This window comes from Coregonus clupeaformis, unplaced genomic scaffold, assembly GCF_020615455.1.
Source record: "Coregonus clupeaformis isolate EN_2021a unplaced genomic scaffold, ASM2061545v1 scaf0846, whole genome shotgun sequence".
Classification (NCBI taxonomy): Eukaryota; Metazoa; Chordata; class Actinopteri; order Salmoniformes; family Salmonidae; genus Coregonus; species Coregonus clupeaformis.
Window position 1 is genome coordinate 94324 of NW_025534301.1, and position 24703 is coordinate 119026.

At 44.9% G+C, this 24703-nt stretch overlaps 1 protein-coding gene across 1 annotated transcript in view; it reads left to right on the forward strand.

Annotated features, from left to right (window-relative positions):
• tmem45a (transmembrane protein 45a) overlaps window positions 1–20384 on the forward strand; it is a 79739-nt gene extending 59355 nt beyond the window's left edge. The window contains exons 5-6 of the mRNA XM_041869904.2: window positions 12658–12800; window positions 19146–20384. Of these exons, the coding sequence (XP_041725838.1) occupies window positions 12658–12800; window positions 19146–19242 (240 nt within the window). The 3' untranslated portion in view covers window positions 19243–20384. The remainder of the gene's footprint in view (window positions 1–12657; window positions 12801–19145) is intronic.
• The last annotated feature ends 4319 nt before the right edge of the window (window positions 20385–24703 follow it).

The window sequence follows — 24703 nt, forward strand, 5'->3', positions numbered from 1 at the left end:
TTTCGGTATGTCATTGAAAGTGGCTAATATTGCGTTGATTTGGTCACAATTCCCACAGTAAAGGGAAACGTTGATAGTGTTAACTAAGGGAGAAAACTCTAGAGAGTTGAGTGAAGTTCAATCTTGTGTTTCTCTGCACAGGCTGATATTTCTTCTGAGAGCTTAGAAGGAACATTGGTTAGAACCCCATCAGTCAAATTTTCAGGTCTTCAGGTCTTCAGGTCTCAGGCTCATCACATGCGTGGATCCTTCTGCTTCTGATTGCCACAGAAATTGTTGTTGTTATGCAGTAAGCCTGATTTAGAACCCAGTCAGTTAAATTGGTGCCCTGATCTCTGAGTACATTTACATTTACATCATTTAGCAGACGCTCTTATCCAGAGCGACTTACACATTGGTGCATTCAACTTATGATAGCAAGTTGGAGAATCACTTTTCTTCTTTTTTTTATGGGGTAGGGGGGTAGAAGGATTACTTTATACTATTCCAGGTATTCCTTAAAGAGGTAGGGTTTCAAGTGTCTCCGGAAGGTGGTCAGAGACTCCGCTGTCCTGGCGTCATGGGGGAGCTTGTTCCACCATTGGGGTGCCAGAGCAGCGAATAGCTTTGACTGGGATGAGCGGGAACTGTGTTTCCGTAGAGGTAGGGGAGCTAGCAGGCCAGAGGTGGATGAACGTAGTGCCCTTGTTTGGGTGTAGGGTCTGATCAGAGCCTGAAGGTAAGGAAGTGCCGTTCCCCTCACAGCTCCGTAGGCAAGCACCATGGTCTTGTAGTAGATGCGAGCCTCAACTGGAAGCCAGTGTAGTGTGCGGAGGAGCGGGGTGACATGAGAGAACTTGGGAAGGTTAAACACCAGACGGGCTGCAGCGTTCTGGATGAGTTGTAGGGGTTTAATGGCACAGGCAGGGAGCCCAGCCAACAGCGAGTTGCATTAATCCAGATGGGAGATGACAAGTGCCTGGATTAGGACCTGTGCCGCTTTCTGTGTAAGGTAGGGTCGTACTCTGCGAATGTTGTAGAGCATGGAGAAAGGAGAAAATGAATTGTGTGTCGTCTGCGTAGCAATGATAGGAGAGCCCATGTGAGGATATGACAGAGCCAAGTGACTTGGTGTATAGAGAGAATAGGAGAGGGCCTAGAACTGAGCCCTGGGGGACAGCAGTGGTGAGAGCACGTGGTGCAGAGACAGATTCTCGCCACGCCACCTGGTAGGAGCGACCTGTCAGGTAGGACGCAATCCAAGAGTGAGCAGCGCCGGAGATGCCCAACTCGGAGAGGGTGGAGAGGAGGATCTGATGGTTCACAGTATCAAAGGCAGCGGAAAGGTCTAGAAGGATAAGAGAAGAGGAGAGAGAGTTAGCTTTAGCAGTGCGGAGAGCCTCCGTGACACAGAGAAGAGCAGTCTCAGTTGAATGACCAGTCTTGAAACCTGACTGGTTTGGATCAAGAAGGTAATTCTGAGAGAGATAGCAGGAGAGTTGGCTAGAGACGGCACGCTCAAGAGTTTTGGAGAGAAAAGAAAGAAGGGATACTGGTCTGTAGTTGTTGACATCGGAGGGATCGAGTGTAGGTTTTTTGAGGAGGGGTGCAACTCTTGCTCTCTTGAAGACGGAAGGGACATGGCCAGCGGTCAAGGATGAGTTGATGAGCGAGGTGAGGTAAGGGAGAAGGTCTCCGGAAATGGTCTGGAGAAGAGAGGAGGGGATAAGGTCAAGCGGCAGGTTGTTGGGCGGCCGGCCGTCACAAGTCCCAAGATTTCATCTGGAGAGAGAGGGGAGAAAGAAGTCAAAGCATAGGGTAGGGCAGTGTGAGCAGGACCAGCGGTGTCATTTGACTTAATAAATGAGGATCGGATGTCGTCAACCTTCTTTTCAAAATGGTTGACGAAGTCATCCACAGAGAGGGAGGAGGGAGGAGGAGGATTCAGCAGGGAGGAGAAGGTGGCAAAGAGCTTCCTAGGGTTAGAGGCAGAGGCTTGAAATTCAGAGTGGTAGAAAGTGGCTTTGGCAGAGGAAACAGAGGAAGAGAATGTAGAGAGGAGGGAGTGAAAAGATGACAGGTCCGCAGGGAGTCTAGTTTTCCTCCATTTCTGCTCGGCTGCCCGGAGCCCTCTTCTGTGAGCTCGCAATGAGTCGTCAAGCCACGGAGCAGGAGGGGAGGACCGAGCCGGCCGGGAGGATAGGGGACATAGAGAGTCAAAAGATGCAGAAAGGGAGGAGATTTACCTGGAGGGCGATAAATAACAAGGATGTTAAGCTTGAATGGGCTAGTGACTGTGACAGCATGGAATTCAAATGAGGAGATAGACAGATGGGTCAGGCGAAAAAGAGAGAATGTCCACTTGGGAGAGATGAGGATTCCTGTGCCACCGCCGCGCTGACCAGATGCTCTCGGGGTATGCGAGAACACATGATCAGACGAGGAAAGAGCAATAGGAGTAGCAGTGTTTTCTGTGGTAATCCATGTTTCCGTCAGCGCCAAGAAGTCGAGGGACTGGAGGGTAGCATAGGCTGAGATGAACTCTGCCTTGTTGGCTGCAGAACGGCAGTTCCAGAGGCTCCCAGAGACCTGGAACTCCACGTGGGTCGTGCGCGCAGGGACCACCAGGTTAGAGAGGCAGCAGCCACGTGGTGTGAAGTGTTTGTATGGCCTGTGCAGAAAGGAGAGAACAGGGATAGACAGAGGCATAGTTGACAGGCTACAGAAAATGGCTACAATAATGCAAAGGAGATCGGAATGAAATGAACTAAACATCTGGGAAAGCGAGAGAGCAGGACCTCCCTCACTTACGTTTCACTGAAACACCCAAATATAACTCTCCCAACTTCCACCTCAGAAACTATAATTGTTGTGAACTACAGTGGTTCAATGTTTTCTAGGAATAGACTAACTTAGTTTATTCAGCTAGCTAACTTGGTACAGTATTCTTCCGTGAAAACCGTCCAGGGCACCTAGTCATATGACGTCACAGCCAGCTAGCATGCCGGCCTCCAACAACACGGTTTAGCAGCAATACTCGGCCACAACAAACCACCAGTGTGTCAACACGCCAAGCAGATCATTCGTGTCCGTATCTAACGTTGTGGGTTAGTCCCGACAGCTTGAGCGAGTCCGTCGTCAACTTATTCAGCCAGTTAGTTAGCTAGAATAGTTAGCATACTAGCTAGCCATTGCTTTCTGCCAACGAAGAAACCCGTCCTCCCACGGCACGAACACACAGAGAGAGCCAAGCTAACGTTAACTAGTCACCCATGTCCCGAATTCCCTTGAACGACTCTGGCTACCAGTATGTCAAAACAAAACACAAATGTAGGTTATAACTTACCCCTAGCAGCTACTGTTAGCTAGCCAAGTGCAAAGCTAGCCACTGAATCGATTTGGCCAGTTCGCGTCTGTTAGCTAGGTCGTTCCAGCTATTGTTTAGTAGCTATCCAGGTAGCAACAAGCTTTTCAACTAGCTGGCTAGCTATATGATGCAATTTACATCTAATTTAGACAGCTGTTCAACTAGCTGGCTAGCTAGATGATGCCATTTACATCTAATTTAGCCAGCTGTTCAACTTGCTGGCTAGCTAGATGATGCCATTTACATCTAATTTAGCCAGCTGTTCAACTAGCTGGCTAGCTAGATGATGCCATTTACATCTAATTTAGCCAGCTGTTCAACTAGCTGGCTAGCTATATGATGCCATTTACATCTAATTTAGCCAGCTGGTAATTATGACGTTAAATGTTTGCTAAATCTAGCTAGTTATCTTGCATTGCCATTGTTTGGCTGGAAGCAGGTTGAGTGTGTACAGGGCATTTCAAATCAAATTCAAATAAAAATGTATTGGTCGCAACACATATTTAGCAGATGTTATTGCGGGTGTAGCGAAATGCTTGTGTTCCTAGCTCCAACAGTGCAGTAGTATCTAACAATTCACAACAATACACACAGATCTAAAAGTAAAATAATGGAATTAAGAAATATATAAATATTAGGACGAGCAATGTCGGAGTCCGGAGTATAAATATATATATATATCTGTGTGTAATGGGATGTATAGACATTATGGACGGTATGTGTATAGAATATATCGTATATCTGTAAAATACATAGGATAGAATAGTGTATATATACAGCAATACTTGAATAGGATGGCATTGACTAGAATATAGTATATACAGTGCCTTCGGAAAGTATTCAGACCCTTTACTTTTTCCACATTTTGTTACGTTACAGCCTTATTCTAAAATGGATTAAATAAATAAAAATCCTCATCAATCTACACCCAATACCCCATAATGACCCAATACCCCATAATGACCCAATACCCCATAATGACCCAATACCCCATAATGACCCAATACCCCATAATGACCCAACACCCCATAATGACCCAATACCCCATAATGACCCAATACCCCATAATGACCCAATACCCCATAATGACCCAATACCCCATAATGACCCAATACCCCATAATGACCCAATACCCCATAATGACCCAATACCCCATAATGACCCAATACCCCATAATGACCCAACACCCCATAATGACCCAATACCCCATAATGACCCAATACCCCATAATGACCCAATACCCCATAATGACCCAATACCCCATAATGACCCAATACCCCATAATGACCCAATACCCCATAATGACCCAATACCCCATAATGACCCAATACCCCATAATGACCCAATACCCCATAATGACCCAATACCCCATAATGACCCAATACCCCATAATGACCCAATACCCCATAATGACCCAATACCCCATAATGACCCAATACCCCATAATGACCCAATACCCCATAATGACCCAATACCCATAATGACCCAATACCCCATAATGACCCAATACCCCATAATGACCCAATACCCCACAATGACCCAATACCCCACAATGACCCAATACTCCACAATGACCCAATACCCCACAATGACCCAATACCCCACAATGACCCAATACCCCACAATGACCCAATACCCCACAATGACCCAATACCCCATAATGACCCAATACCCCATAATGACCCAATACCCCATAATGACCCAATACCCCATAATGACCCAATACCCCATAATGACCCAATACCCCACAATGACCCAATACCCCACAATGACCCAATACCCCACAATGACCCAATACCCCACAATGACCCAATACCCCACAATGACCCAATACCCCACAATGACCCAATACCCCTAAATGACCCAATACCCCATAATGACCCAATACCCCATAATGACCCAATACCCCATAATGAACCAATACCCCATAATGACCCAATACCCCATAATGACCCAATACCCCATAATGTCAAAGTGAAAACAGGTATTTATAAATTTTTGCAAATGTATAAATTTTTAAAACAGAAATACCTTATTTACATAAGTATTCAGACCCTTTCCTATGAGAGTCGAAATTGAGCTCAGGTTCATCTTGTTTCCATTGATCATCCTTGGGATGTTTCTACAACTTGATTGGAGTCCACCTGTGGTAAATAGAATTGATTGGACATGATTTGGAAAGGCACACACATGTCTATATAAGGTCCCACAGTTGACAGTGCATGTCAGAGCAAAAACCAAGCCATGAGGTCGAAGGAATTGTCCGTAGAGCGCCGAGACAGGATTGTGTCGAGGCACAGATCTGGGGAAGGGTACCAAAAAAATTCTGCAGCATTGAAGGTCCCCAAGAACACACTGGCATCCATCATTCTTAAATGGAAGACGTTTGGAACCACCAAGACTCTTCCTAGAGCTGGCCGCCCGGCCAAACTGAGCAATCGGGGGAGAAGGGCCTTGGTCAGGGAAGTGACCAAGAACCCGATGGTCACTCTGACAGACCTCCAGAGTTCCTCTGTGGAGATGGGAGTACCTTCCAGGACAACCATCTCTGCAGCACTCCACAAATCAGGCCTTTATGGTAGAGTGGTCAGACGGAAGCCACTCCTCAGTAAAAGGCACATGACAGCCTGCTTGGAGTTTGCCAAAAGGCACCTAAAGACTCTGAGACCATGAGAAAGAAGATTCTCTGGAGGTTGAACTCTCTGGCCTGAACGCCAAGCATCACATCTGGAGGAAACCTGGCACCATCCCTACGGTGAAGCATGGTGGTGTCAGAATCAGGCTGTGGGGATGTTTTTCAGCGGCAGGGACTGGGAGACTAGTCAGGATCGAGGCAAAGATGAATGGAGCAAAGTACAGAGAGATCCTTGATGAAAACCTGATCCAGAGTGCTCAGGACCTCAGACTGGGGCGAAGGTCCACCTTCCAACAGGACAACAACCCTAAGCACACAGCCAAGACAATGCAGGAGTGGCTTTGAGACAAGTCTCTGAATGTCCTTGAGTGGCCCAGCCAGAGTCCGGACTTGAACCCAATCGAACATCTCTGGAGAGACCTGGAAATAGCTGTGGAGCAACGCTCCTCATTCAACCTGACAGAGCTTGAGAGGATCTGCAGAGAAGAATGGGAGAAACTCCCCAAATACAGGTGTGCCAAGCTTGTAGCGTCATACCCAAGAAGACTGGAGGCTGTAAATGCTGCCAAAGGTGCTTCAACAAAGTACTCAGTAAAGGGTCTGAATACCTATGTATATGTAATATTTATGTTTTTTATTTGTAATAAATTAGCAAAAATTTATAAAGACCTGTTTTTGCTTTGTCATTATGGGGTATTGTGTGTAGATTGATGAGGGGGAAAAAACAATGTAATCCATTTTAGAATAAGGCTGTAGCGTAACAAAATGTGGAAAAAGTCAAGGGGTCTGAATACTTTCCGAAGGCACTGTACATATGAAATGAGTAAAGCAGTATGTAAACGTGTATGTGACCAGTGTTCCATTATTAAAGTGACCAGTGATTCCATGTCTATGTACATAGGGCAGGAGCCGCTAAGGTGCAGGGTTGAGTAACCGGGTGGTTGCCGGCTAGTGATGGCTATTTAACAGTCTGATGGCCTTGAGATAGATGCTGTTTTTCAGTCTCTCTGTCCCAGCTTTGATGCACCTGTACTGACCACGCCTTCTGGATGATAGCGGGGTGAACAGTTCGTGGCTCGGGTGGCTGATGTCCTTGATGATCTTTTTGGCCTTCCTGTGACATCGGGTGCTGTAGGTGTCCTGGAGGGCAGGCCGTGTGCCCCCGATAATGCGTTCGGCAGACCGCACTACCCTCTGGAGAGCCCTGCGGTTGCGGGCGGTGCAGTAGCCGTACCAGGTGGTGATACAGCCCGACAGGATGCTCTCAATTGTGCATCTGTAAAAGTTTGTGAGGGTTTTAGGTGCCAAGCCAAATTTCTTCTGCCTCCTGAGGTTGAAGAGGCTCTGTTGCGCCTTCTTCACCACACTGTCTGTGTGGGTGGACCATTTCAGATTGTCAGTGATGTGTACGCCAAAGAACTTCAAGCTTTTCACCTTCTCCACTGCGGTCCCATCGATATGGAAAGGGACGTGCTCCCTCCGCTGTTTCCTGAAGTCCACGATCATCTCCTTCGTTTTGTTGACGTTGAGTGAGAGGTTATTTTCCTGGCACCACACTGCCAGGGCCCTCACCTCCTCCCTGTAGGCGGTCTCGTCATTGTTGGTAATCAAGCCTACTGTCGTCTACAGACTTGATGATTGAGTTGGAGGCGTGCTTGGCCACGCAGTCATGGGTGAACAGGGAGTATAGCTGTAGCAGTCAACAGGCAATAACAAGCTATAGGACATTAATTAATTCATGTTTTAACCAGTTTTTCTGGAATTTGTCTTTCAGCATAAACCTGCTCTCCACCGCCAGTACAAGGAGATGAATGAGAGTGAACAAGTAACACTTCAGGTGTTTTGTCTTTGTACTTTGAGCTTATTGCTTGGACTTGGGGGGTCAATGAATGTTATTGCTGGTATGCAGGTTATAATGTCTTGTCTATTTTAGTCTGCTTTCGTCCTTTACAGCTTGAATGGTCTGGAGCCTGGTGTTGTTGTGGCCAAGGAGCTTTCACTCAGATGGAACCAGGTTTCAGCTGCTGTGCAATACTGACCTCCTTCCTCCTAGAGATGTGCAAGACACAACCTGGCAAACATATATTTTTGAGAAGATCAGGACTTTTGTAATAAAAAGGCCATGGACATTACATGTCCTTCTCCAAAGGGCAGGACAGAAATATGCTCTCAGGCTATATTCCTTTGTTCATATCATAACATGACCTGAACCAAAGTCACTCAAAGGATCTTATGACACAGGCCTAGGTCTAGATAGTGTTTTTACCTAAGCCTTTATGTGTTTGAAGTTTTTCCTAAATGTAGGCTACTACCTTTAGCACTTGAAATTAATAAAGTAGTTTAATCTTGAAATATTGTATTTGTTTTTTAAGCACTACCTCACTGCTTTAGCACATGGCCACAGTCACGTGTTCACAGGTGAATTCTTTAAGAGATGGGTGGGTCTAGGGCTTTAGAGGGTGTGAACCATGCTAAATGGGTGGGGCTTTAGAGGGTGTGAACCATGCTAAATGGGTGGGGCTTTAGAGGGTGTGAACCATGCTAAATGGGTGGGGCTTTAGAGGGTGTGAACCATGCTAAATGGGTGGGGCTTTAGAGGGTGTGAACCATGCTAAATGGGTGGGTCTAGGGCTTTAGAGGGTGTGAACCATGCTAAATGGGTGGGGCTTTAGAGGGTGTGAACCATGCTAAATGGGTGGGGCTTTAGAGGGTGTGAACCATGCTAAATGGGTGGGGCTTTAGAGGGTGTGAACCATGCTAAATGGGTGGGGCTTTAGAGGGTGTGAACCATGCTAAATGGGTGGGGCTTTAGAGGGTGTGAACCATGCTGAATGGGTGGGGCTTTAGAGGGTGTGAACCATGCTAAATGGGTGGGGCTTTAGAGGGTGTGAACCATGCTAAATGGGTGGGGCTTTAGAGGGTGTGAACCATGCTAAATGGGTGGGGCTTTAGAGGGTGTGAACCATGCTAAATGGGTGGGGCTTTAGAGGGTGTGAACCATGCTAAATGGGTGGGGCTAGGGCTTTAGAGGGTGTGAACCATGCTAAATGGGTGGGTCTAGGGCTTTACATGGTGTGAACCATGCTAAATGGGTGGGGCTTTACAGGGTGTGAACCATGCTAAATGGGTGGGGCTTTAGAGGGTGTGAACCATGCTAAATGAGAGGGGCTAGGGCTTTAGAGGGTGTGAACCATGCTAAATGGGTGGGTCTAGGGCTTTACATGGTGTGAACCATGCTAAATGGGTGGGGCTTTAGAGGGTGTGAACCATGCTAAATGGGTGGGGCTTTAGAGGGTGTGAACCATGCTAAATGGGTGGGGCTTTAGAGGGTGTGAACCATGCTAAATGGGTGGGGCTTTAGAGGGTGTAAACCATGCTAAATGGGTGGGGCTAAGGCTTTAGAGGGTGTGAACCATGCTAAATGGGTGGGGCTAAGGCGTTAGAGGGTGTGAACCATGCTAAATGGGTGGGGCTAAGGCTTTAGAGGGTGTGAACCATGCTAAATGGGTGGGGTTAAGGCTTTAGAGGGTGTGAACCATGCTAAATGGGTGGGGCTAAGGCTTTAGAGGGTGTGAACCATGCTAAATGGGTGGGGCTAAGGCTGTAGCTGGTCAATGTGAAAGTTTCTCTTTCATATAAAACAATAGGCATTGTTTGCCTAATGGGGGAACCTGGTGAGATAATGTTCAGAGAATCCATTTTGGCAATTTGGTTAAAGTATTCCTTTTCTAAATATCTTTCCCAATGTTTCATGCAGAGCAAGTTTGAAAATCACAGCAGAATGTTTCATTGTCTTTTTCTCCTTAATGGGATTCTGTGTCACCTTTTAAAGCAGCATTACATTTACATTTTAGTCATTTAGCAGACGCTCTTATCCAGAGCGACTTACAGTTAGTGCATACATTATTTTTTATACCCCCCGTGGGAATCGAACCCACAACCCTGGCGTTGCAAACGCCATGCTCTACCAACTGAGCTACATCCCTGCCGGCTATTCTCTCCCCTACCCTGGACAACGCTGGGCCAATTGTGCGCCACCCCATGGGTCTCCCGGTCGCGGCCGGCTACGACAGAGCCTGGATTCGAACCAGGATCTCTAGTGACACAGCTAGCACTGCGATGCAGTGCCTTAGACCACTGCGCTTTCCCATGTTTCCTCCAACGGTCATTTTGAAGCTCTGAGTGTGTACGGGGCTGGCAGGTTGCCTAGCGTTCAAGAGCTTTGGGCCAGTAGCCGAAAAGTTGCTGGTTCCAATCAGTTGATGTTCCTTTGAGCAAGGCACTTAACCCTAATTGCTGCTGTAAGTCACTCTGGATAAGACTACATGACTAAAATGTAAATGTACTTTTATCCAATATAAAAAAAAATATATATAGCAGTGAAGGCCAAATTCAACGGGTTTCTGTGGGCTATAGAATTAAAGGCCAAATTCAACGGGTGTCTGTGGGCTATAGCATTTAAGGCTAAATTCAATGGGTTTCTGTGGGCTATAGCATTAAAGGCCAAATTCAATGGGTTTCTGTGGACTATAGCATTAAAGGCCAAATTCAACTGGTTTCTGTGGGCTATTGCATTAAAGGCCAAATTCAATGTTTCATCAAATAAAAAAATTAAAAATCAACTGGCTAAATGATACATTTTATGACCATCTTAAAACAATTCCATATGTTAGCTTAGTAGATATTGCAATCTAAGGGCATATACAGTGGGGGAAAAAAGTATTTAGTCAGCCACCAATTGTGCAAGTTCTCCCACTTAAAAAGATGAGAGAGGCCTGTAATTTTCATCACAGGTACACGTCAACTATGACAGACAAATTGAGAAGAAAAAAATCCAGAAAATCACATTGTAGGATTTTTAATTAATTAATTTGCAAATTATGGTGGAAAATAAGTATTTGGTCACCTACAAACAAGCAAGATTTCTGGCTCTCACAGACCTGTAACTTCTTCTTTAAGAGGCTCCTCTGTCCTCCACTCGTTACCTGTATTAATGGCACCTGTTTGAACTTGTTATCAGTATAAAAGACACCTGTCCACAACCTCAAACAGTCACACTCCAAACTCCACTATGGCCAAGACCAAAGAGCTGTCAAAGGACACCAGAAACAAAATTGTAGACCTGCACCAGGCTGGGAAGACTGAATCTGCAATAGGTAAGCAGCTTGGTTTAAAGAAATCAAGTGTGGGAGCAATTATTAGGAAATGGAAGACATACAAGACCACTGATAATCTCCCTCGATCTGGGGCTCCACGCAAGATCTCACCCCGTGGGGTCAAAATGATCACAAGAACGGTGAGCAAAAATCCCAGAACCACACGGGGGACCTAGTGAATGACCTGCAGAGAGCTGGGACCAAAGTAACAAAGCCTACCATCAGTAACACACTACGCCGCCAGGGACTCAAATCCTGCAGTGCCAGATGTGTCCCCCCTGCTTAAGCCAGTACATGTCCAGGCCCATCTGAAGTTTGCTAGAGTGCATTTGGATGATCCAGAAGAGGATTGGGAGAATGTCATATGGTCAGATGAAACCAAAATAGAACTTTTTGGTAAAAACTCAACTCGTCGTGTTTGGAGGACAAAGAATGCTGAGTTGCATCCAAAGAACGCCATACCTACTGTGAAGCATGGGGGTGGAAACATCATGCTTTGGGGCTGTTTTTCTGCAAAGGGACCAGGACGACTGGTCCGTGTAAAGGAAAGAATGAATGGGGCCATGTATCGTGAGATTTTGAGTGAAAACCTCCTTCCATCAGCAAGGGCATTAAAGATGAAATGTGGCTGGGTCTTTCAGCATGACAATGATCCCAAACACACCACCCGGCAACGAAGGAGTGGCTTCGTAAGAAGCATTTCAAGGTCCTGGAGTGGCCTAGCCAGTCTCCAGATCTCAACCCCATAGAAAATCTTTGGAGGGAGTTGAAAGTCCGTGTTGCCCAGCGACAGCCCCAAAACATCACTGCTCTAGAGGAGATCTGCATGGAGGAATGGGCCAAAATACCAGCAACAGTGTGTGAAAACCTTGTGAAGACGTTTGACCTGTGTCATTGCCAACAAAGGGTATATAACAAAGTATTGAGAAACTTTAGTTATTGACCAAATACTTATTTTCCACCATAATTTGCAAATAAATTCATTAAAAATCCTACAATGTGATTTTCTGGATTTTTTTTCCTCATTTTGTCTGTCATAGTTGACGTGTACCTATGATGAAAATTACAGGCCTCTCTCATCTTTTTAAGTGGGAGAACTTGCACACTTGGTGGCTGACTAAATATTTTTTTTCCCCACTGTACCTCCAGGAAAATAATACTTGTTCGTGCAGAAACCGGAAGAGCGCGAACCGCGGTGAATGTAGAGAGGGAGATTAAATTTTTTTATTTGCACCAACAAAGAAAAAGGGAAATAATATTGTAAATATAATGACTTGCTTATTTGAAAAAGTAACTCAGTAACTGATTACATAAATTGAAAAATAACCACAATTACCACAAAAAAGTAGTACTGAGTACTCTCAACGCATTACCTCCAACATATACATACTTTCGAGCCTGATTTTCAGTCATCGTCTATAGCAGGGGCTTGTATCCAACTAGTTGAGACTATTACAGTACAATAAATCCTGTGAACAGTCTCCATCCTCTAACCCTCTCTTATCTCTGCCTCCCTCCAGATTGGTTTTGTCCTGTACTCCCCCAGCGGTGCAGAGTGGGACCAGAAGGACCATAACAACATGATGTTTATCACGATGTGTTACTGCTGGCATCTGGTCTTCAGCCTGCTGATGGTGGCGGCGCTGTACTGCACCATCAGTTGGTGAGACACCCTTCCACTTCTGTCCTGTGTTCTTATTGGTTAATGTAACATGTCCTGTGTTCTTATTGGTTAATGTAACATGTCCTGTGTTCTTATTGGTTAATTTAGCATGTTCATGCCGGCACCTAGCTCACCATTGGTGCTGTACACCATCAGCCAGTGAGACATTTTCCCTGCAGTTTTATGGGTTAACACCTCCTACATATTTACAGTCACGATGATATAATTACATCAGCATTCCATTCCTTCATCATCACCAGAGTCTAGTTGATTTGGGGGCGGTTTCCCAGACACAGGTTAAAGGTCATGAACAGTCAAAACCATGTTTTTCATGACATTTGATGATATTTGGATTAAACCAGATCAAAGTATGAAAATGACTGTTGCTTCTACATTGATCAAGTTTGATCCCATGTCCAACACTTGGATTCAGGAGGCAGGATTATTAAGGGGATAGGGTGACATCACCCTAACTCATTTTAATACACCAATGGTAACATGATATTCTCTTACCTAATTTAAAGAAGTACCGCCTTGTAACCAACATCGGAGAAGGCGTGTTTGCAGAGAGGTGTGGTTTATATAGCTAGATATCTACTCTACTGGTGCCAAAATCTGACTGTAGGGTGTCAGCAAATATAATTAAAAGTTGACCCTATTCATCTATGGCAAAGACACTTACAGTGGGGAGAACAAGTATTTGATACACTGCCGATTTTGCAGGTTTTCCTACTTAGAAAGCATGTAGAGGTCTGTAATTTTGATCATAGGTACACTTCAACTGTGAGAGACGGAATCTAAAACAAAAATCCAGAAAATCACATTGTCTCCCGAGTGGCGCAGTGGTCTAAGGCACTGCATCGCAGTGCAAGCTGTGCCACTAGAGATCCTGGTTCGAATCCAGGCTCTGTCGTAGCTGGCCGTTACCGGGAGACCCATGGGGTGGCGCACAATTGGCCCAGCGTTGGGTAGGGAATGGCCAGCAGGGATGTAGCTCAGTTGGTAGAGCATGGCGTTTGCAACGCAAGGGTTGTGGGTTCGATTCCCACGGGGGGCCAGTATGAAAAAAAATGTATGCACTCACTAACTGTAAGTCGCTCTGGATAAGAGCGTCTACTAAAATGTATGATTTTTAAGTATTTTATTGCATGACATTAGTATTTGATACATCAGAAAAGCAGAACTTAATATTTGGTACAGAAACCTTTGTTTGCAATTACAGAGATCATACGTTTCCTGTAGGTCTTGACCAGGTTTGCACACACTGCAGCAGGGATTTTGGCCCACTCCTCCATACAGACCTTCTCCAGATCCTTCAGGTTTCGGGGCTGTTGCTGGGCAATACGGACTTTCAGCTCCCTCCAAAGATTTTCTATTGGGTTCAGGTCTGGAGACTGGCTAGGCCACTCCAAGACCTTGAGATGCTTCTTACGGAGCCACTCCTTAGTTGCTCTGGCTTCGGGTTGTCATGCTGGAAGACCCAGCCACAACCCATCTTCAATGCTCTTACTGAGGGAAGGAGGTTGTTGGCCAAGATCTTGCGATACATGGCCCCATCCATCCTCCCCTCAATACGGTGCAGTCGTCATGTCCCCTTTGCAGAAAAGCATCCCCAAAGAATGATGTTTCCACCTGGAGTTTAGACCAAAAATATCTATTTTTGTCTCATCAGACCACATGACCTTCTCCCATTCCTCCTCTGGATCATCCAGATGGTCATTGGCAAACTTCAGACGAGCCTGGACATGCGCTGGCTTGAGCAGGGGGACCTTGCGTGCGCTGCAGGATTTTAATCCATGACGGCGTAGTGTGTCACTAATGGTTTTCTTTGAGACTGTGGTCCCAGCTCTCTTCAGGTCATTGACCAGGTCCTGCCGTGTAGTTCTGGGCTGATCCCTCAACTTCCTCATGATCATTGATGCCCCACGAGGTGAGATCTTGCATGGAGCCCCAGACCCAGGGTGATTGACCGTCATCTTGAACTACTTCCATTTTCTAATAATTGCGCCAACAGTTGTTGCCTTCTCACCAAGCTGCTTGCCTATTGTCCTGTAGCCCATCCCAGCCTTGTGCAGATCTACAATTTTATCCCTGATGTCCTTACACAGCTCTCTGGTCTTGGCCATTGTGGAGAGGTTGGAGTCTGTTTGATTGAGTGTGTGGACAGGTGTCTTTTATACAGGTAACGAGTTCAAACAGGTGTAGTTAATACAGGTAATGAGTGGAGAACAGGAGGGCTTCTTAAAGAAAAACTAACAGGTCTGTGAGAGCCGGAATTCTTGCTGGTTGGTAGGTGATCAAATACTTATGTCACGCAATAAAATGCAAATTAATTACTTAAAAATCATACAATGTGATTTTCTGGATTTTTGTTTTAGATTCCGTCTCTCACAGTTGAAGTGTACCTATGATAACAATTACAGACCTCTACATGCTTTGTAAGTAGGAAAACCTGCAAAATTGGCAGTGTATCAAATACTTGTTCTCCCCACTGTATATGTTTCCCCTTTCATCTATGTAATAATAATCCATTTAGCAGACGCTTTTATCCAAAGCGACTTACAGTCTTGCGTGCATTTTTGTTTTTTTGTGTATGGGTGGTCCCAGGGATCGAACCCACTACCTTGGCGTTACAAGTGCCGTGCTCTACCAGCTGAGCTACAGAGATGTCTGGTGTTAGCTAGTTAGTGGGTAGCTAGGTCTTCATCTGTCTGGTGTTAGCTAGTTACTGGCTAGCTAGGTCTTCATCTGGGTCTGGTGTTAGCTAGTTACTGGCTAGCTAGGTCTTCATCTGTGTCTGGTGTTAGCTAGTTACTGGCTAGCTAGGTCTTCATCTGTGTCTGGTGTTAGCTAGTTACTGGCTAGCTAGGTCTTCATCTATGTCTGGTGTTAGCTAGTTACTGGCTAGCTAGGTCTTCATCTGTCTGGAGTTAGCTAGTTACTGGCTAGCTAGGTCTTCATCTATGTCTGGTGTTAGCTAGTTACTGGCTAGCTAGGTCTTCAGCCAGCATGGACAAAAGGGAGGAAGGGTCGTTTAAAACTCTTACGCAGTTGTCAAGTCAACACATCTGTCCGTGCCGCATCACAAGAGACATGGGGATGTATAAAAATAATATACAGTACCAGTCAAAAGTTTGGACACACCTACTCATTCCAGGGTTTTTCTTTATTTTTACTATTTTCTACATTGTAGAATAATAGTGAAGACATCAAAACTATGAAATAACACATATGGAATCATGTAGTAACCAAAACAGTGTTAAACAAGTCAAAATATATGTTACATTTTAGATTCTTCAAAGTATCCACCCTTTGCCTTGATGACAGCTTTGCACACTCTTGGCATTCTCTCAACCAGCTTCACCTGGAATGCTTTTCCAACAGTCTTGAAGGAGTTCCCACATATGCTGAGAACTTGTTGGCTGCTTTTCCTTCACTCTGCGGTCCAACTCATCCCAAACCATCTCATTTGAGTTGAGGTCGGGTGATTGTGGAGGCCAGGTCATCTGATGCAGCACTCCATCACTCTCCTTCTTGGTCAAATAGCCCTTACACAGACTGGAGGTTTGTTGGGTCATTGTCCTGTTGAAAAACAAATTATAGTCCCAATAAGCGCAAACCAGATGGGATGGCGTATCGCTGCAGAATGCTGTGGTAGCCATGCTGGTTAAGTGTGCCTTAAATTCTAAATAAATAACTGACAGTGTCAATAGCAAAGCACCCCCACACCATCACACCTCCTCCTCCATGCTTCACAGTGGGAACCACACATGCGGAGATCATCCGTTCACCTACTTTGCGTCTCACAAAGACACGGCGGTTGGAACCAAAAATCTCAAATATGGACTCATCAGACCAAAGGACAGATTTCCACCGGTCTAATGTCCATTGCTCGTGTTTCTTGGCCCAAGCAAGTCTCTTCTTCTTATTGGTGTCCTTAAGTAGTGGTTTCTTTGCAGCAATTTGACCATGAAGGCCTGATTCACTCAGTCTCCTCTGAACAGTTGATGTTGAGATGTCTGTTACTTGAACTCTGTGAAGCATTTATTTGGGCTGCAATTTCCGAGGCTGGTAACTCTAATGAACTTAAGGCACACCTGCTAATTAAAATGCATTCCAGGTGACTACCTCATGAAGCTGGTTGAGAGAATGCCAAGAGTGTGCAAAGCTGTCATCAAGGCAAAGGGTGGCTACTTTGAAGAATCTCAAATATAAATTATATTTTGATTTGTTTAAAACTTTTTTGGTTACTACATGATTCCATATGTGTTATTCTTCACTATTATTCTACAATGTAGAAAATAGTACAAGTAAAGAAAAAGCCTTGAATGAGTAGGTGTGTATATATACACTGCTCAAAAAAATAAAGGGAACACTTAAACAACACAATGTAACTCCAAGTCAATCACACTTCTGTGAAATCAAACTGTCCACTTAGGAAGCAACACTGATTGACAATAAATTTCACATGCTGTTGTGCAAATGGAATAGACAACAGGTGGAAATTATAGGCAATTAGCAAGACACCCCCAATAAAGGACTGGTTTTGCAGGTGGTGACCACAGACCACTTCTCAGTTCCTCTGCTTCCTGGCTGATGTTTTGGTCACTTTTGAATGCTGGCGGTGCTTTCACTCTAGTGGTAGCATGAACGGAGTCTACTACCCACACAAGTGGCTCAGGTAGTGCAGCTCATCCAGGATGGCACATCAATGCGAGCTGTGGCAAGAAGGTTTGCTGTGTCTGTCAGCGTAGTGTCCAGAGCATGGAGGCGCTACCAGGAGACAGGCCAGTACATCAGGAGACGTGGAGGAGGCCGTAGGAGGGCAACAACCCAGCAGCAGGACTGCTACCTCCGCCTTTGTGCAAGGAGGAGCAGGAGGAGCACTGCCAGAGCCCTGCAAAATGACCTCCATAGGCCACAAATGTGCATGTGTCTGCTCAAACGGTCAGAAACAGACTCCATGAGGGTGGTATGAGGGCCCGACGTCCACAGGTGGGGGTTGTGCTTACAGCCCAACACCGTGCAGCACGTTTGGCATTTGCCAGAGAACACCAAGATTGGCAAATTCGCCACTGGCGCCTTGTGCCCTTCACAGATGAAAGCAGGTTCACACTGAGCACATGTGACAGACGTGACAGAGTCTGGAGACGCCGTGGAGAACGTTCTGCTGCCTAAAACATCCTCCAGCATAACCGATTTGGCGGTGGGTCAGTCATGGTGTGGGGTGGCATTTCTTTGGGGGGCCGCACAGCCCTCCATGTGCTCGCCAGAGGTAGCCTGACTGCCATTAGGTACCAAGATGAGATCCTCAGACCCCTTGTGAGACCATATGCTGGTGCGGTTGGCCCTGGGTTCCTCCTAATGCAAGACAATGCTAGACCTCATGTGGCTGGAGTGTGTCAGCAGTTCCTGCAAGAGGAAGGCATTGATGCTATGGACTGGCCCGCCCGTTCCCTAGACCTGAATCCAATTGAGCACATCTGGGACATCATGTCTCGCTCCATCCACCAACGCCACGTTGCACCACAGACTGTCCAGGAGTTGGCGGATGCTTTAGTCCAGGTCTGGGAGGAGATCCCTCAGGAGACCATCCGCCACCTCATCAGGAGCATGCCCAGGCGTTGTAGGGAGGTCATACAGGCACGTGGAGGCCACACACACTACTGAGCCTCATTTTGACTTGTTTTAAGGACATTGCATCAAAGTTGGATCAGCCTGTAGTGTGGTTTTCCACTTTAATTTTGAGTGTGACTCCAAATCCAGACCTCCATGGGTTGATAAATTTGATTTCCATTGATAATTTTTGTGTGATTTTGTTGTCAGCACATTCAACTATGTAAAGAAAAAAGTATTTAATAAGATTATTTCATTCCTTCAGATCTAGGATGTGTTATTTTAGTGTTCCCTTTATGTTTCTGAGCAGTGTAGATATAATTGATGCAATTTCAATGTTGTTTGAGTTGCTTTGTGTATCACCAAATGTTCTTCAGATGATTTGACGGAAACACTGCTCATTGCATCCAAGTTTCAAAGAGCTGTCAGTCAATGCGAGCTAATGAATATACAGTAAGCTCCCTGCCCACTCAGCCTGTCTTTTCAAACTTCCTAGTAGTGAGAGAGAAAGTTCTTTTGAGCATTTTTAACCCACAAATATATTATGGATAATATTTTAGTCACTCAAAAGGCTATTTTACATGGGAATCAGAATGACTGTTCAGGACCTTTTTTAAGCCTAGTTATGGACTAAAAATAACTTTCAATAAAGAGATTCTCAATTGAGTTTGTAATCTGGTAAATCCTTCAGTATGTTCATCTTGCCTCACCCCCCTATCCCCTCTGCAGTGTGGTACGATCCAGATTGAAGAGAACCCCTCCAATGGAGATGGGACTGCTGAAACCCAGAGAGAGAGAGCAGGAGTCAGAGGACGAGATCCTATAACGACAACAACAACTTCCCGTTTGTTTAGCAGTCCACCCAACCCTTGCTTCACCCATTAACGTCCCATGCTGACCCTAGACCAGGGTTTGACTTCAGGAAGCCTATCAACCCAGTTCTGCAAGGGCCCAGTCTCTCTCCCTCTCCACACACTCCAGAGGAAGAGATGCTGACATTGTTTTAATATGTTAGATGTCACACAGCAGGTAGCTATAGGACAGTGTCTCTCCCTACTTTATGAGACGTCATCTCTCTACCTCTGCCCAATATTAGCATGAAATCATTATTAGCATATTTTTCCATGCCAGCCTTTTATCACGTAGCTAGCTTTGTTTATGTCCCTATTTATTATACCTTGCTAATGGATCAACTCTGGACGTCTTAACATTCAGATATTGTATTTGTTTAATGGAACACACTACTATAAGAAGATGAGTGTTTGAGTGTAATATGGCCTGTTATCTGAAGAGTTAAATGATATGTCCAACCCATGTGGCCAGGCCCAGCCATACAAGGAGCTTTTGCTAAACAATCTGTGATTCTCTGTGTAGCGGCGCCGTCCTGTGGCCAGGTTGTGCAACAACATGCATTGTACTGAATAATCATGAATACATTATAGATTAGTTTATGAAACATACTTGAAACAAAAGTTCAGGTTAAGGAATGTTTTGACAATATTTTTGCCTTGATTCAGGTGTAATAGAAACTTCATGGTGATGATCGTAGCATCAGGCTGTCAGGAGCTGTTGATAGGAATGCATCAGACAGCACAAGCCAACATCCCATCAGATGATCCCACATAGTGTTTCCTCTGATCATTCTGTACCTTCACCTTCGTTCTAGGCTCTAGTGTGAACACAATAAACCAAATTGTCACTGAGAAAATAGGAAAGGGAAATCTGTAGCAAATGTGGAATCAGTGATTTCTGAATTTATCATTGTCTGTCATCTGTTGAAGACTGCTCTGTGTGATTTAATTAGGATTTTTAGTAGTATCAAATTCAATGTATTTATGAAATATACTGTATATTACTTAGAGAGATTTTGATTTGCAGTTGAATCAAGTAATGTTTTGTGAAACACAGAATGTTGCATATGCATGTCTTTAAATTCATATTTACATTAAAGAAGCATTTTTAAAACACCTGTCTTATTGTCTGTGTTCTTGTCTGTCTTGTTTCCAATGGTCACACACTTGAGTCCAGTAGGTGTCACTATGGTGAGCGTCGTGTCTATACCGGTCCACAGCCAGGTGACAGGTGTACCGCATGGCATATCAGCCTAATTGCGCTCAGTTGGGGTAGGCGGTGATTTCTCTTTAGGTGTCATTCTATTGGTCATACATATAATCTCCACTTAAATCAAGTGATCAAGCGCGTCTATAGGAATCCTGCTGACGTTGTCCTCACAGATTGACGGAAATTGCCAAATTTGTTTGGTAGTATTTAGTAGTATTTATTAGGATCCCCAATTAGCTGCTGCCGAGGCTACTCTTCCTGGGGTCCAAACAAGAAACAACGCAACGAATAAAATACATAATACACATAAATACATAATACACATAAATACATAATACACATAAATACATAATACACATAAATACACAGCACTACATTTATATTAAAATGTAGTCATTCAGCATACGCTCCCATCCAGAGCTTGTGAATTCATCTTAAGATAGCCAGGCGAGACAACCACGTAGTCCCGTGTAGCTCAGTTGGTAGAGCATGGCGTTTGCAACGCCCGGGTTGTGGGTTCGATTCCCACTGGGAGCCAGTATGAAAATGTATGCACTCACTAACTGTAAGTCGCTCTGGATAAGAGCGTCTGCTAAATGACTAAAATGTAAATATCAGTCGTATCCCAGGCACTAGTTACAGTTTGAAGCTTTCTCTTGAGTGGGCAGCTTGATGAAAGCCAGTCAATATTTATATCACCCAGAAAGTATACCTCTCTATTGATATCACATACATTATCAAGCATTTCACACATTTTCCAGATACTGACTGTTAGCACTTGGTGGTCTATAGCAGCTTCCCACCAGAATGGGCTTTAGGTGAGGCAGGTGAACCTGTAGCCATATTACCTCAACAGTATTTAACTTGAGATCCTCTCTAAGCTTTACAGGAATGTGGTTCTGAATATAAACAGCCACACCTCCACCATTGGCATTTCTGTATTTTCTGTAGATCTTATAACCATGTATTACTACCACTGTATCATCAAATGTATTATCTAAGTGAGTTTCAGAGATAGTCAGAATATGAATGCCATCTGTTACTAGAAAATTATTGATTTCATGAACCTTGTTTCTTAAGCTACATATGTTAACGTGGGCTATTTTTAGCACTTTTCTGCGATGCTTCGTTTTTACATTTACATTTTTTTACATTTTTAGTCATTTAGCAGACGCTCTTATCCAGAGCGACTTACAGTTAGTGAGTGCATACATTTTCATTCATGTTTTTATTACTTTACTGGGAAGCTTAGCAGAGGTAGACATACTCAGGTTATTTATGTTAGTGCAGGGTGAGCTGCACCCAGTGGACTTCCTACTAGGGCACACCACCTAAGTGTTAACAGTATATCTCTGGTTCATAGGCACATGATTGCTGCATACAATAGCTGTCGGATCAGCAGAGGCATTCAGGGCAGTGAGGGACATAAATTAGGTTACTTACATTGTGTCTTCCAACGCCCCTGGGATAATGTACATTTGCTGAAGCATTATGACAACTCAGCAACACAATGGTAGAGATTAAATGAGCTGGGCTTGGGTCATTGATAAGTCATTGTGTCAATGCAGTCTTATAATGCTGTGAAAGGATCCAGGAACCCAAATTATTTGGGTGGGTCACATCCTCCTTATAATATGAGCTTTGTTTCCAGGAGGTATCAAAATTGTCAATAAATGTTACATCCACAGAGCTGCAATAGTCTCGTAGCCAGTTATGGAGGGCTAAAAGTCTGCTGAACCGTTCAATGCCACGATTTAGGGAGGGCAGAGGGCCAGATATTATGGGGCGTTTGTTGGTGTCAAGTAGTGACCCAATCAGTTCTTTAAAATCCATCTTCAGCTGTTCTGAGCTGCCCTTCATAATGTCATTGAATCCCACATGAACTATGATAGACTCAATTTCCTGATGCTGGTTTAAAATGTTTGGGAGCAGCTTATTGATGTCCTGTACTCGTGCTCCTGGATAGCACAACGTTTTTGCTCCAGGGACTGAGACATTTCTCACCATTGAACTGTCCAATATAACGGCCGGAGAAGGGAATTGAGAAATCTGCCCATTCCCACCCCTCATACAATTCGTTGAGCCTTTCACGGGCACATGGGAAGCAGGATAGCGCTCCCGGAGAGCATACTTTGTTAGTAGTATATGTTTCTTATACTGTATATACAAAACATTAGGAACACCTGCTCTTTCCATGGCAGACTGACCAGGTGAATCCAGGAGCCCTTATTGATGTCACCTGTTAAATCCACTTCAATCAGTGTAGATGAAGGGGAGGAGACAGGTTAAAAATCTACTTTTAAGCCAATTAGCAGATGCTCCTATCCAGAGCGACTTACAGTATCGAGTGCATATATTTTAATACTTTCTTCATACTGGTCCCTCGTGGGAATCGAACCCACAACCCTGGCACCATAAGCGCCATGCGCTACCATCTGCGCTACAAAGGACATGTACAATGGAGACATGGATTGTGTGTGTGCCATTCAGAGGGTGAATGGGCAGGACAAAATATGTAAGTGCCTTTGAACGGGGTATGGTAGTAGGGGCCACCCTTACAAAAATGAATTTGTTGCTGCAAATTTCCTGCAGGTTTGTGGCAAATTTGCTGCAAACTAAATAGTGTGCTACAAAATGTTGCCAGAAGTTTGCAAACATTTGGCACTAGTGGTGAATCTGTGGCAAACCTTTGGCAACAGTTTACCAGAAGCCATTTCTGGTGAACACCTGAGTTCGAATGCCGCGTATAAAACAACTGGGAACTCAGAAGAATACGAGGACAAATCATGACGTCAGTGATTTTCATGTCTGACAGTCGGAGCTCTAGAAAGAGGCCAGAGTTCCCTAGTTGGAATTCCGAGTTGGATCACCGTTCATCCAACCAGTCTGAGCTCTTTTTCTTCCGAGTTCCCAGTTGTTTTGAACACACTGAAGTCAGAAGTCGGAAATTTCCGAGTTCCGAGCTCCCAGATGTTTGTAACATGGCACAAGACCAGTAACGATTGATGACCAATCAAAGGGATTAGAAACAACTGTTGGAGAATGGAAACCAAGCTAACTACAGTACCTACCACAGTTATCCGGTGTCTAACTTATTAATTAAACTTCCTAATAAACTTTTACATTTTATTAGCTAAATGTCATGTTTTATGGGATAGAGTGAAACACATTTAGTTGATACCAGTTTCAATCTGTCAGTGCCACTCACTGACTGGCTAGCGCTTAGCTAGCTAACGTTAGCTATCATATTTTTGCACAATTCATGTGATAGGTTGCTAGCTAACTAATAATTTGCCTAAACACTTTGTCAAAGCTAAAATACCACCTCAGCAGGATTAACAATTCAGCTCACCCCTGCCTACCCAATAGTTGGTCAGTTATCAGTCCTCATTAATCCCTACAGATCTGATAGATGCTGCTCTGCCTTACCACTGAGCTAGTCTACAGCTAGGGACTGTTCCTCAAGCTCAACAGTAAGGGCCTTACAGTAAAGTGGGCTATCCCCGAAGTCAAGTGCCTACGCTCCCTCATCCTGAACCTTATAAACCCAGCATCTTCTCTGGATCGTCCGGGCCAGAGTTTCAACCTCGGCACATCATGAGTGGGACGCCCTTCTCTGGGTTGGCTTTAGCCCAGAGACACCCCTCCCTACGACTCCTACCAATGTACTCAGTAACTAGAGACACCCCTCCCTACGACTCCTACCAATGTACTCAGTAACCAGAGACACCCCTCCCTACGACTCCTACCAATGTACTCAGTAACCAGAGACACCCCTCCCTACGACTCCTACCAATGTATTCAGTAACTAGAGACACCCCTCCCTACGACTCCTACCAATGTACTCAGTAACCAGAGACACCCCTCCCTACGACTCCTACCAATGTACTCAGTAACTAGTGACACCCCTCCCTACGACTCCTACCAATGTACTCAGTAACCAGAGACACCCCTCCCTACGACTCCTACCAATGTACTCAGTAACCAGAGACACCCCTCCCTACGACTCCTACCAATGTATTCAGTAACCAGAGACACCCCTCCCTACGACTCCTACTAATGTACTCAGTAACCAGAGACACCCCTCCCTACGACTCCTACCAATGTACTCAGTAACCAGAGACACCCCTCCCTACGACTCCTACCAATGTACTCAGTAACTAGAGACACCCCTCCCTACGACTCCTACCAATGTATTCAGTAACCAGAGACACCCCTCCCTACGA